Here is a 13,107-nt window from a genome sequence, read left to right as displayed (position 1 = left end):
GACAGCTCAATCGACATGAAGGTAAACTACATTAGAGTCGGAGGAGGACCCACTGATAAGATACCCATCGTGCAGGTGGACGGAGTACAGATGGAACACGGTGCCAACAGAGACACGTCCACCGAACACAAGGCCTTCTGTAACTCAGAAGGTTTCAAATGGGAGTACTTCACGGTCGGATGCATGGCGCCAGCTCTGAATCAGATCAACCCGTCACATGTGCTCTCTACTACAGAATCGGACGACGTCAACTACAAGCAGCTTGCTCAGCGATCACCCTGCGCCTCATACCTCCACCAGTATGACGGAGCGGTGGCCTGTGTCACTCTCCGTAGCCTACACCCCGTGGGTAACCCGAAAGAGCTGTTCAGTGAAGCTCGTCGCATCAGACTGCAAACCGATGTCAACTCTTTGATGAGAGCCGATCCCAACTCCATTTCTGTAGAAAACCTGGCCAGCCTCGGGCACAGTAGAGACTGGTACAGTAAGATAGAAAACCCCGCGTCCATACTTGAGTTCGACGCCCGCAACATGGTGGTACCTCGTCCACCTGACAATTGTGACAGGGACAGGGAAAACGTTGTGCCCGAGCGCTGGGTTGGTAGGCCTCGCGTGGCTCTGTTCAACTCGTCGCCGATGAACAGCATCGAAAACGAAATTGCTCAGATAGGCAGCGAGTTGCTCACTCACTTCGGAGATACAGAGCACGCCAAACATGTGCGAGATAACTTGTTATTCCTTGAACGGGCGCTCCATTACGGACAGGGTTTAGAGTCAATGATTCAGTTGAGAATGGCTATCCTGGAGGAGGGAGTCGTTACCCATTTCCAAACTGCAGACTGGACCAAGGGAAGACTTTTCTGGTCTTGGTTAACCGACCCGATCTGCGCAGTTTACATACGGCAGGTCCTCGCTGGAAAGGAGACAGATTTGACCATTACACCCGAGGAACGTACCGTATTGTTACAAATTGAGGGATTGATGAACAGCCTAATCTCACTGTTTAAGGGCATAGTTGGGAGCAGGCGCAACTCTGTGATAGCCTCCATGCCTGTGTTCTTCACTGTAACTGGCAACACGGAATATGGCTACCCAACTACCTTCACCTTGGATGATGTGGACTATTGTAATCTCATGTACTGGATCATCCTCCCAGTCCTAGGCGCTAGAGTGTACCGCTTTGGGGATGATGGCAAAGTTGCTGACACTGTCCGCGTCCCTATCCGATACAGAGAGCACGACCTCAATCTAACCAACGAGCTGAATCTGTCAAACGAGAGAGCTCTCACGGTGATACGTTTGAATGGACAGTGCGCTTTCTCCAAGGTAGCACTACAGGAGGGCTGGTGTGATGTCAGTGAACAGTTTGAGCCTACCGCATTGACACACAAGCGGTGTACCGATGCCGGATTTAGCGATACGTCCCTGGTCACGTACATGTGGGCCATCAGACTGCAAAAGCTTGCGGGTATTAGCAACATCCTAGCCAAGGTGTTGATGGGGATGCACTACAGCACCTTGTTGACTCACAATGTCATAGTGGATCACTACGACACCAAGTACTACTCGGGCATGTCCTACCTACTGTTCAGGGGTGTTCGTTTCACGGGATGTGGTGTCTCCCTCATGCAACAGAAGTCCGCTCTATACACACTGGGCACGGAGATTGTCTGCAAACCCACGTCTCACAATACGCACCAGGTGCACACCGTCAACCAATACTGCGAGTCTGTCGTTATACCAGAGACCCTAGACTCTCCCGGGGTGTACATCCCCAACTTGTACATGAAGGACGTACGAGGAGGAGACGTGCACATAAACACGGGCGGTCCCTTCGACATGGTGGTCGCAGATGCATTCAACGGCTTTTGCCCAGAGTCGGACTGCTCGAGTGGCTACCGCAGACCTTACATTTTCACCACGGGCCGATCGGAAAGACTCAACGGCTCCGTTACTAGGGACGCTATGATGCGAGCACAAGCGTACACTTGTATGCCAACTCTACTCCAGCCTTTCAGTTCAGCTCTCAGGGTTAGAAAGAAGCACGCCGGCAGACACCGCAACCAAGAGGAGAGTAATCATAAGCTATTCTGCAACACACTTCACATGGTGGAGTTTGAGAAGGGTGTACTGGATCCCATAGGGGATCCTTTCAAGGATACAGTCGAGAGAGTGAACGGTGATAAGCGTACCACAGACATAATGCAGCCAATGCTTGGGGTGGCCTTCTGCGGTACTTACAGTATAGGGCTGACATCTGACAAGAAGCTCATGTGCGCCGGTGATGTGAACCGGGAAACACTGGTTGATAGGCTAGCTCCTAGAATTAGCGGAACGGGTATATTTGCCTGCAACCCCATGCCGACCACCTCTCTCTTAATCAACCCCATATTTAACAGGATATTCGAGAGCACCCGGTACTCTCGACACCTCCAGTGTTGAATGGACCCTCGCAGTACCATGGGAAATGGTTGCTAGTAATAAACATAGCTTACTCATTACAACCACGGTTCATTGAGGCAAGGATGCGCAGTAGCGGTCTTTCACGCAACATAGCCCGGGGAGTGTGCGCATTGGCCGATTTCGTACTGTCATGCGGAGTAAATTTCTTCACCTCTCTGTACATGGACCCCATGGAACAAGAGAATAAGCTAACCCTGATTAGGAAGAAAGAAGAGGCCGCTGTTGACAGATCAATAAACACTGTTTCGAGGTCCATAGCAAGCTTAGATGTCAACATAGCCCTGCTCAAAGAATCTATGACTTCAGCGATAGGGGAACAGAAGGAGTACAACAAGTTCAAGAAAGAACTGATTTCCACGCAGATGGAGAGGGCAGACCTCCGTTATCTACTAGGAGCGCTCCGGGGAAGACTGGATGTACGGAGGTTAATTGGTGCAGTAAAGACTCTCTCTGACAATGTGGGACTGCAACTGAACGCCTCGGCCTACATCAACAGGCAGGTGTTAACCCTGGCTGTTCAAAGGGATCTGGACGATATGAGAGAACCAGTCACTAGAGTGAGCGTTCAGGACGCATACCGCGAATACAGTAGAACGAAAGCTATAACTGAAGGGGATGTAGTATAACAACATGTTGTCACCTTTTCACAGTTAAAAGTTCCCTATGTCTACTAAGTGTTTGATTACTTTGGATGTTTTGTATGTAATCTGTTAGATATATCAATGCCATTAAAGTAAAAAACATATCTGTGGCTATAGCACAATGTCTACATGGAATTGATGTGGAACTGTCACTAGCACATGGTTGGTAGTAAGACATCACACGGGCCATTGGCTAGACACCATATACCCCACTACCCTATCACATGGAAACACCAGCAGGATCACTGACATAGGGAGGCGAGTAGCACCTTCCTTTGTAAGTTCTAAATAGACAGTACACAGATAGATCCCTGTGCTGAATGAACTAGCTTCTGATTCCTCTGGCGGTGATAACGGACCCTGGCCGTGTAGAACTAAGGCTGGGAATGCAACACAGAACCAGTGTCTACTGAGTAATCCACATAGATGTGCACCCGATCATAGGCAGTTCATTCTCAATTACTGTCACATCAATTGTCTTTCAAAATGTGGTGTCGCTGTCATCTTTCAAATAAACACAACCAAGATATATGTATATGCAAGACATATTTTATTTCAAGGCAATAGATATATAAGGTTGGCTGATACAAAAGGGTATACACATTACCCAGGTGTAATATGGTCAATTAAAGTAAGGTATAAAATCGTACACACGTGAAATTGAGAACATGAAATTGGTAACAATATACAAACATCATTGCTCTACTTTAAAGGAAGCTGTAACACTCTGTGGTTGTGGACATGTGAGTGAGACCAATACCATCATCGCCACTGTTGTGGTAGGAGCTAAACTCCTCAACAATATCGATGTAATTACCTCCCGAATTACCGTCTGAGGGGAATGTGAACATGCTGTTGGCATTCCTGCCATTGAAACAGTAATTACTATCATCTTTGGTCCGTTGCTGGGCCAGGTGAGGTGTTACTGTTTCCATCCCAATCCTGGAAGCCAACAAAGCTATGACATGGACCAAAGTAGCACCTTCACTGGGTTTACAATCTAACACAAGGTTAAGCCGCCTGTCTTGTGGTGACACGTACTGAGCTGTAAACCACCTACAAAGATAGAATACCATTCTTCTAAACTCTATGCTCGAGGTGAGGTTTCTCAGTGTGTTGTCAACAACTGTGACTACCTTAGACTGCCCTCTCCTGGGCAACAAAGTGCACCACATAGTCAAAATGATCGGTTTCTTCAAGACAAAACAGCACCAATGAAACCTGTAGGACCCAAGTGACACATTGAACAATCTCGGTAAGGAGTCATCGGGTCCGATCAGCTTCTCCGTTCTGGGAAGGGGACGGGTTCCCACCACAACGTGATCCCAGAACCCAGGTACATGAGGGATACAGACATATCTGTAGGCCACCTCTTCTGGCATTGCTTTGCTTACCCAGTACCTGAAGGACATGGTGTCATTCACTGTGATGAGATGGTTGAACGCTGCGTGGGAAGAGAACACTGTCAGTCCAGCTACATGATCAGGGCTCGTCATTGTAGTATAACATAGACATAGACAGATATATCTATACATGGAAATATACATACCTCTTGGCAGGGTGTCAACTCCAGAGGATTGGTCCTCATTCATAATCAGCTGCACATGGTAATATACATACCTCTTGGCAGGGTGTCAACTCCAGAGGATTGCTCCTCATTCATAATCAGCTGCACATGGACGTTGACCTCCTTGTCAGTCTTGAACTTATCATCTATGTTGAGTTCCAGATCCCAGTCTCCTACATTCTCCAGAGCAGGGAAAATTGGCAAGGGTGTGGTGCTTAGAGTGGTATCTCTCTCTCTATTTATCTCTCTCTGTCTCTCTATCTCTCTCTCTCTGTCTCTCTCTCTCTCTCTCTCTCTCTATCTCTCGCTCTCTCTCTCCTCTATCTCCCCCCTCTCTCTCTCTCTCTCTCTCACTCTCTCTCTCTCTCTCTCTCTCTCTCTCTCTCTCTCTCTCTCTCTCTCCTTGTGGACGATATATTGTGTAGGCGACAACCACTTTGTTCACTGTAACACAGTCTGCACAATACACAGCCCCAAGCACATTGCACGGGCCTGTTCAGCTGAATCAAGTAGTTGTTACAGATGAACGCTCTGTTGAACTTCTTTTTACACGTGGCGCATATAATCAACTGTTTCATCACAGGGATTATCATCGCAATGGACGACACGGTAGCCCCGTCGCTGTACAGGTTATATCGGCTGGGACCAGGCACGGATTCTTCATAGGTGACAGCTGCTTCGGATTGTGGTGGTGTGGGGAACAATGTCCTTTGCGACTGTAAAGATGTCACTGGCTTGGGTTTGCACACGTTGAACCCTCGTATATCAACAGTCTGCTGTGGAGTTTCAGGCACTTGAGATGCTGGTTGTTGGGGATGTAGGACCCGGGCCTCCTGCTGCGGCACTTGATGAAACGTTTCCAGATGCACCTCAACCTGCTGGGGCTCTAGAGGCTGTGCCGGCTGTTGTTGTTGAAAGACATATTCACCACAGACCCTCTCAAGAGCAGCCATGGAGTTGTCTGGGTACCCGAGAGGGGCCATGTCACCAATACAGGCGTTGAAGGTGCTGAGTTCCACATCTGTAGGCTGGGTTACCACATTAGAGATGGCGCTTGAAGGTGGTTTCATAGTGGGAAGGGGATCGGTTGTAGCAGAAAATATTGAACCTGGACAAGAGTCAACGTTCCACTGTGGCCTACTGAAATGTGGCTCGGATGCTTGGGACACTTCACTCTCTTGAAAGGCGTTTGCATATTCCACATCGGTTAGCATATCATCCGGAGCTCTCTCGGTACCCCTGTAACACAAGGCGGAAACAAGTCACCCCTCTACCCAAAGGCAATAGATTACTATTCAGTAATAACACAATGTGTGTGATAGTTACACTTACGTGACACATGTCATGCTATCCAGGGCAGCAGTAACCTCCTCTGATGTATCACACCCAGACATGGCTGTGATGCTATCCACGGCAGTCTGAAGCTCCTTTGAGGTAGCACATCCGGCCCTGTTTACGTGCTCTGTCGCAGAGACAACTTCATCAGCCCTATCTTGATACCCAGGCGCAGCTAATACAATTGCATGGTCAACTCTACATTCAGGCACATTGTGAGACATTTCACATGTTTCACCAATAGGTTGTTGGAACGATGGTTCAGTTGTAGACTGGGGCTTGGGTACAGCAGACACTACCTCCTTGGTCTGAGTCTCATCAGAGTCTGGCTCCTTGGTCTGAGTCTCATCAGAGTCTGGCTCCTTGGTCTGAGTCTCATCAGTCTGGCTCCTTGGTCTGAGTCTCATCAGTCTGGCTCCTTGGTCTGAGTCTCATCAGAGTCTGGCTCCTTGGTCTGAGTCTCATCAGTCTGGCTCCTTGGTCTGAGTCTCATCAGAGTCTGGCTCCTTGGTCTGAGTCTCATCAGTCTGGCTCCTTGGTCTGAGTCTCATCAGTCTGGCTCCTTGGTCTGAGTCTCATCAGAGTCTGGCTCCTCGGTCTGTGTCTCAGACACAGTCTCAGCAGACACTACATCATTGGCCTGAGTCTCATCAGAGTCTGGGGTCTGAGTCTCTGCAGACACAGTCTCAGCAGACACTACATCATTGGCCTGAGTCTCATCAGAGTCTGGCTCCTGGGTCTGCGTCTCATCAGAGGTCGCCCCGGCTGGGGCCGACACAGGCTCTGTGTCATCTGTGGTGTGGGAATTAGGCACAGTGCATACCGTCCCAGAACAGGCAGCATCCTCTGTATACTGGTACTCTGGCTCAGCAGATACACATGGTTCAGTATCAGGGTCTTGTTGGACTCCAGCCACTCTGGTACTGTTTTGTTTGATAGGTACACTATGTTTGACTGGAGAGGATACCCTTTCCGCGACATGTTTGGGTACAGAATTGTGACAGTCCTCCTTGTCATCATCGCTAGTGTGAACAGAGTCACTGGAGGAACTTGTGTTGCTTTCATCTCCGCTATCATCTGTACCAGGTTCTGTAGGTACTTTAGCCCTGATTCCACTGCTGGAGTCATCGCTTTCATCTCCGCTATCATCTGTACCGGGTTCTGTAGGTACTTTAGCCCTGATTCCACTGCTGGAGTCATCGCTTTCATCTCCGCTATCATCTCCGCTATCATCTGCACCGGGTTCTCTAGGTAGGTTAGCCTCCTCATTGGTAGCTGTGACATGGTGTAGAACCGCTGATGTGCTATTGTCTACTTCTTCACTGTTGTTTGGTCTCCTGTTGAACATCCAGGCCCTCTTTCTGCAACCACTTTTAACGCTCGACTGAGAACCAGGCTGATTGTAGGACATGTCGACCGATCTCTTCTTAATATTGTCCACAGTCACAGGTTTCTGATGTGGGCCAGTGGACGGTCTATGTGATCTAGGCATGCTGCGGCTTTGTGAAGCAAACCTGTTTTCATATCTGCCAATCTTTGCTGATGTGACGCTGCTACCAAGACCACCATTGCGGCCGCTGCTACAGGAGACTTCGGGACACAACCTTTGAGCATTAAGGCCTGTATTGGGTTCTTTGCTTCGCCTACGGTTGACAGAACTATGGGTCATGTCTCTGCTGCCGCTGGTGGTGTGAGCTCGGCTGTGGTCCCTGGGAGACTGGGCCCCGACGCTGTCCCTTGGGGGGTGGGACCGACTGCTGCCCCTGGTGGGCTGGGGCCGGCTGCTGACATTGTCATGATGTCCGTGTCTCTCACCAGTCTTGCGTTTTGTTTTGGCAGGTTGTCCTTCACAGGGATCCATTCCGGAGGTATACGGCGTTTCACCTTTGCTGTAGTAGGAGCATGACAAACGTTTTGTGGCCGTTTGTTGTACCGAGTTGGCGGTCCATTGTAACCCTTGGTCTTCGGTGACAGAATAAACGTCATGTGACATTCTATCTTTTGTTTCTAATTCTTGTTGTTTTGTAAAGTACTTCACACCATGTTCATGGTTCAGCTGCAAATATACACTGAATTTTCTACTGTCTGTGTAACTAATCTTATATATGTAGCTGAGGCTCCTCCTAAAAGCTTCAAGGCCATTTGAAGAAATCACCACAATGTGTCATCAGTTAGACTATATGTATCTTTCCTGTTTCACTGCTTAGGTGTCAACCTAAGTATCCAACCACTGCACAGGTAACTGGTCATGTTGAACATGTTCCTTCAGCACTTTTTGCAACGTCAGTTGCGTTTCTGATAAGCTCCGCCATGCTGCTTTGACTCGCTTCACCAGAGCTGACACCTCCGGCCGCAGCTGGGTCTTCCAACCGCTGTTATGCAGATGAAACTCACACTTTCCAAGTACAGATGACTCACCCAACTAATGTTATCTCCATGGGGCTCCAACACCCAGAGCAAGGTAGATCGTCCAACCACTGTTATGTATATGGGGCTCCAACACCAAGGTAGATCGTCCAACCACTGTTATGTATATGGGGCTCCAACACCAAGGTAGATCGTCCAACCACTGTTATGTATATGGGGCTCCAACACCAAGGTAGATCGTCCAACCACTGTTATGTATATGGGGCTCCAACACCAAGGTAGATCGTCCAACCACTGTTATGTATATGGGGCTCGGAACATCCAACGCCGGGGGGGTTTCAGCTGTTATGTCAATGAAGCTCAGACTGTCCAAGTGTGAATGATTCACCCAGCTACTGCTATCTCCATGGTGAGCAAACATCCACACCAGATAGGTCATTCTATTAGCTATGTCAACTACAGAATAACAAGCTTTTCTGTTTGGGAGTCTAAGGTGGGAGCTGTTAGTAGCTGATTGACTTTGGACCTGTTGCCGTGCCACCCAAACACGATCTGGTGTAAACAAGGTAACCTTATCTATAAGGCATGTTTGTTCATCCAGCACATTTTCGCTGTGAACAGATACATAAAAGGCGACCTGCATGGGAACATTAGAAAGTGTCTACCGGTTACACATTTAAATGATGGTAAGTGATAATGATGACTCTACAAATAAATGGTCACAGGTCTATTAAAACAGTATCAAGATATCAGGTAAGTGCAGTAATTACACCATAATCCTACTACTGCCACTGAGTAACTGAAACAACCAGGAATAACACCATAATCCTACTACTGCCACTGAGTAACTGAAACAACCAGGAATAACACCATAATCCTACTACTGCCACTGAGTAACTGAAACAACCAGCAATAACACCATAATCCTACTACTGCCACTGAGTAACTGGAACAACCAGGAATAACACCATAATCCTACTACTGCCACTGAGTAACTGAAACAACCAGGAATAACACCATAATCCTACTACTGCCACTGAGTAACTGAAACAACCAGGAATAACACCATAATCCTACTACTGTCACTGAGTAACTGAAACAACCAGGAATAACACCATAATCCTACTACTGCCACTGAGTAACTGAAACAACCAGGAATAACACCATAATCCTACTACTGCCACTGAGTAACTGAAACAACCAGGAATAACACCATAATCCTACTACTGCCACTGAGTAACTGAAACAACCAGCAATAACACCATAATCCTACTACTGCCACTGAGTAACTGGAACAACCAGGAATAACACCATAATCCTACTACTGCCACTGAGTAACTGAAACAACCAGGAATAACACCATAATCCTACTACTGCCACTGAGTAACTGAAACAACCAGGAATAACACCATAATCCTACTACTGTCACTGAGTAACTGAAACAACCAGGAATAACACCATAATCCCACTACTGCCACTGAGTAACTGGAACAACCAGGAATAACACCATAATCCTACTACTGCCACTGAGTAACTGAAACAACCAGGAATAACACCATAATCCTACTACTGCCACTGAGTAACTGAAACAACCAGGAATAACACCATAATCCTACTACTGCCACTGAGTAACTGAAACAACCAGGAATAACATCATTTATTTGTTGGCAGGTAAAATATTTGGATGTTGTTACTGGTACAAAGTGTAATTACAAAAAGGCTGTACTTCACTATAATGAAAGTTGTACTCTACTCAGCCCGTTTGTGTGTGTAGAGACATGCACAGTATACATTGTTGTCACTCGGGTTTATTGACCAGTTTATCACAAAACAAAGCAGTGGTACATATCACCAAGCTATAGCTCAATAGAGACATTGTCACGTTCCTGACCTATTTCTTTTAGTTTGTTATATGTGTTAGTTGGTCAGGACGTGAGTTTGGGTGGGCATTCTATGTTTTCTGTTTCTATGTTGGTTTATGGGTTGCCTGGTATGGCTCTTAATTAGAGGCAGGTGTTTGGCGTTCCTCTAATTAAGAGTCATATTTAGGTAGGTGTTTTCACAGGGTTCGTTGTGGGTGGTTGTCTCCTGTGTCTGTGTATATGTTTGCACCATACGGGACTGTTTGCGGTTTGTTCGTTTTATGTAGTCTGTTCCTGTTCATTGCGTTCTTCACGTTATATGTAAGTTCGTCGTTCAGGTCTGTCTGCATCGTTTATTTGTTTTGTTTGTTTATGCAAGTTTAGTTTGTTTTTCCGTCGTGTTCAATAAATCATGTCATTTCACTACGCTGCGCCTTGGTTCGATCACTACTCCTCCTCTTCGGTTGAAGAGGAAGAGGATTACCGTTACAGAACCACCCACCAATCCAGAACCAAGCAGCGTAATTTCGAGCAACGGGAGAGTATACAGGACTTGTGGAGTTGGGAGCAAGTATTTAACGGAGAAGGACCATGGGCTAAAGTGAATCACCGTCCATGGGAACAGCTGGAGGCAGTTCGGAGAGCGGAGGAAAAGAGAGAGAGGAACCGGCGTTATGAGGGGACGCGTCTTGCACGGAAGCCCGAAAAGCCTGTGAGTAACACCCAAAAATTTCTTGGGGGGGGCTAAGAGGTAGTGGGCCAAGGGCAGGTAGGAGACCTGCGCCCACTTCCCAGGCTAACCGTGGAGAGCGGGAGTACGGGCAGACACCGTGTTACGCAGTAGAGCGCACGGTGTCTCCTGTACGTGTTCATAGCCCGGTGCGGGTTATTCCACCTCCCCGCACTGGTAGGGCTAGATTGGGCATTGAGCCAGGTGTCATGAGGCCGGCTCAACGCGTCTGGTCTCCAGTGCGTCTCCTCGGGCCGGCTTACATGGCACCAGCCTTACGCATGGTGTCCCCGGTTCGCCTGCATAACCCAGTGCGGGCTATTCCACCTCGCCGCACTGGCAGGGCGACGGGGACCATTCAACCAGGTAAGGTTGGGCAGGCTCAGTGCTCAAGAGAGCCAGTACGCCTGCACGGTCCGGTATTTCCGGCGCTACCTCCCCGCCCCAGCCCAGTACCACCAGTGCCTACACCACGCACCAGGCTTCCAGTGCGTTTCCAGAGCCCTGTTCCTCCTCCACGCACTCTTCCTATGGTGCGTGTATCCAGTTCGGTGCCTCCAGTTCCGGCAACACGCACTAAGCCTCATGTGCGTCTCCTAAGTCCTGTGCACACTGTTGTTTCTCCCCGTACTCGTCCTGATGTGCGTGCACTCAGCCCGGTGCCACCAGTGCCGGTACCACGCACCAGGAATACAGCACGCTTTGAGAGTTCAGTGTGCCCTGTCCCTGCTCCCCGCACTAGGCTTGAAGTGCGTGTCCTCAGTCAGGTGCCTCCAGTTACGGCACCACGCACCAAGCCTACAGTGCGTCTCAGCCGGCCAGAGTCTGCCGTCTGCCCAACGGCGCATGAACTGCCTGTCTGCCATGAGCCTGCAAAGCTGCCCGTCTGCCATGAGCCTACAGAGCCTTCCGCCAGACAGGAGCAGCCAGAGCCTTCCGCCAGACAGGTGCAGTCTGAGCCATCCGTCTCCGCAGCGCCATCTGAGCCATCCGTCTCCCCAGCGCCGTCTGAGCCATCCGTCTGTCCTGAGCCATTAGAGCCGCCCGTCTGTCCCGAGCCGTCAGAGCCGATAGTCAGTCAGGAGCCGCTAGAGCCAGTTATCAGTCAGGATCTGCCAGAGCCGCCAACCAGACAGGATCTGCCAGAGCCGCCAACCAGACAGGATCTGCCAGAGCCGCCAACCAGACAGGATCTGCCAGAGCCGCCAACCAGACAGGATCTGCCAGAGCCGCCAACCAGACAGGATCTGCCAGAGCCGTCAGTGAGCCATGAGCGTCCAGAGCCTTCAGCCAGCCATGAGCGTCCAGAACCGTCAGCGAGCCATGAGCGTCCAGAGCCGTCAGCGAGCCATGAGCGTCGAGAGCCGTCAGCGAGCCATGAGCGTCGAGAGCCGTCAGCCAGCCATGAGCGTCGAGAGCCGTCAGCCAGCCATGAGCGTCGAGAGCCGTCAGCCAGCCATGAGCGTCGAGAGCCGTCAGCCAGCCATGAGCGTCCAGAGCCATTAGCCAGTCATGAGCTGTCCCTTAGCCCGGAGCGGCTATTTACCCAGAACTGCGCCTCAGTCCAGAGCTGTCTCTCTGTCCGGAGCTGCCTTTCAGTCCGGAGTTGCCCCTCTATCCTGATCTCCCTCTCTATCCTGAGCTACCTCTATATCCTGATCTATCCCTCTGTCTTGAGCTATCCCTCTGTCTTGATCTATCCCTCTGTCCCGGTGCTGCCCCTGTTGTTGATGTTACCAAGAGGATTTTGTGGGGGTAAGATGAGGGTGGACATTCATAGGGGGAGATGGAAGCTGGGATTGACTATGGTGGGGTGGGGACCTCGCCCGGAGCCTGAGCCACCACCGTGGTCAGATGCCCACCCAGACCCTCCCCTAGACTTTGTGCTGGTGCGCCCGGAGTTCGCACCTTATGGGGGGGGTTATGTCACGTTCCTGACCTATTTCTGTTAGTTTGTTATATGTGTTAGTTGGTCAGGACGTGAGTTTGGGTCGGCATTCTATGTTTTCTGTTTCTATGTTGGTTTATGGGTTGCCTGGTATGGCTCTTAATTAGAGGCAGGTGTTTGGCGTTCCTCTAATTAAGAGTCATATTTAGGTAGGTGTTTTCACAGTGTTCGTTGTGGGTGGTTGTCTCCTGTGT

The 13,107-nt window shown here is 49.4% G+C and overlaps 3 protein-coding genes and 1 long non-coding RNA gene across 4 annotated transcripts in view; 1 reads left to right on the top strand and 3 right to left on the bottom strand.

Moving 5' to 3' along the window:
- The window catches only part of LOC139537693 (NLR family CARD domain-containing protein 3-like), a 426,333-nt gene that overhangs the window by 112,950 nt on the left and 300,276 nt on the right, over positions 1-13,107 (bottom strand). The window lies entirely within an intron of this gene.
- LOC139540780 (NLR family CARD domain-containing protein 3-like) overlaps positions 1-13,107 on the top strand; it is a 301,765-nt gene that overhangs the window by 50,336 nt on the left and 238,322 nt on the right. The gene's annotated exons all lie outside the window — the stretch shown is intronic.
- On the bottom strand, positions 3,634-4,935 carry LOC139570638 (uncharacterized). The gene is made up of 2 exons (XR_011674137.1): positions 4,725-4,935; positions 3,634-4,548 (listed from the first exon to the last, which is right to left on the bottom strand). It is a non-coding gene; the product is annotated as an uncharacterized lncRNA (long non-coding RNA).
- Positions 5,064-8,148, bottom strand: LOC139553524 (uncharacterized). Its single transcript, XM_071366357.1, has 2 exons — positions 6,004-8,148; positions 5,064-5,910 (listed from the first exon to the last, which is right to left on the bottom strand). Exon 1 carries the CDS (start codon positions 7,997-7,999, stop codon positions 6,557-6,559), a length of 1,443 nt encoding a protein of 480 aa, XP_071222458.1. The 5' UTR covers positions 8,000-8,148; the 3' UTR covers positions 5,064-5,910; positions 6,004-6,556.

Source organism: Salvelinus alpinus, chromosome 1, assembly GCF_045679555.1.
Source record: "Salvelinus alpinus chromosome 1, SLU_Salpinus.1, whole genome shotgun sequence".
Taxonomy (NCBI): domain Eukaryota; kingdom Metazoa; phylum Chordata; class Actinopteri; order Salmoniformes; family Salmonidae; genus Salvelinus; species Salvelinus alpinus.
Note: the sequence above shows the minus strand (reverse complement) of the source record. Positions and strands in the feature narration are given on the sequence as shown.

Bases quoted from the DNA above. Each gene is read 5' to 3' on its own strand.
- LOC139553524 (XM_071366357.1), bottom strand. From the start codon at position 7,999: ATGTCACATGACGTTTATTCTGTCACCGAAGACCAAGGGTTACAATGG.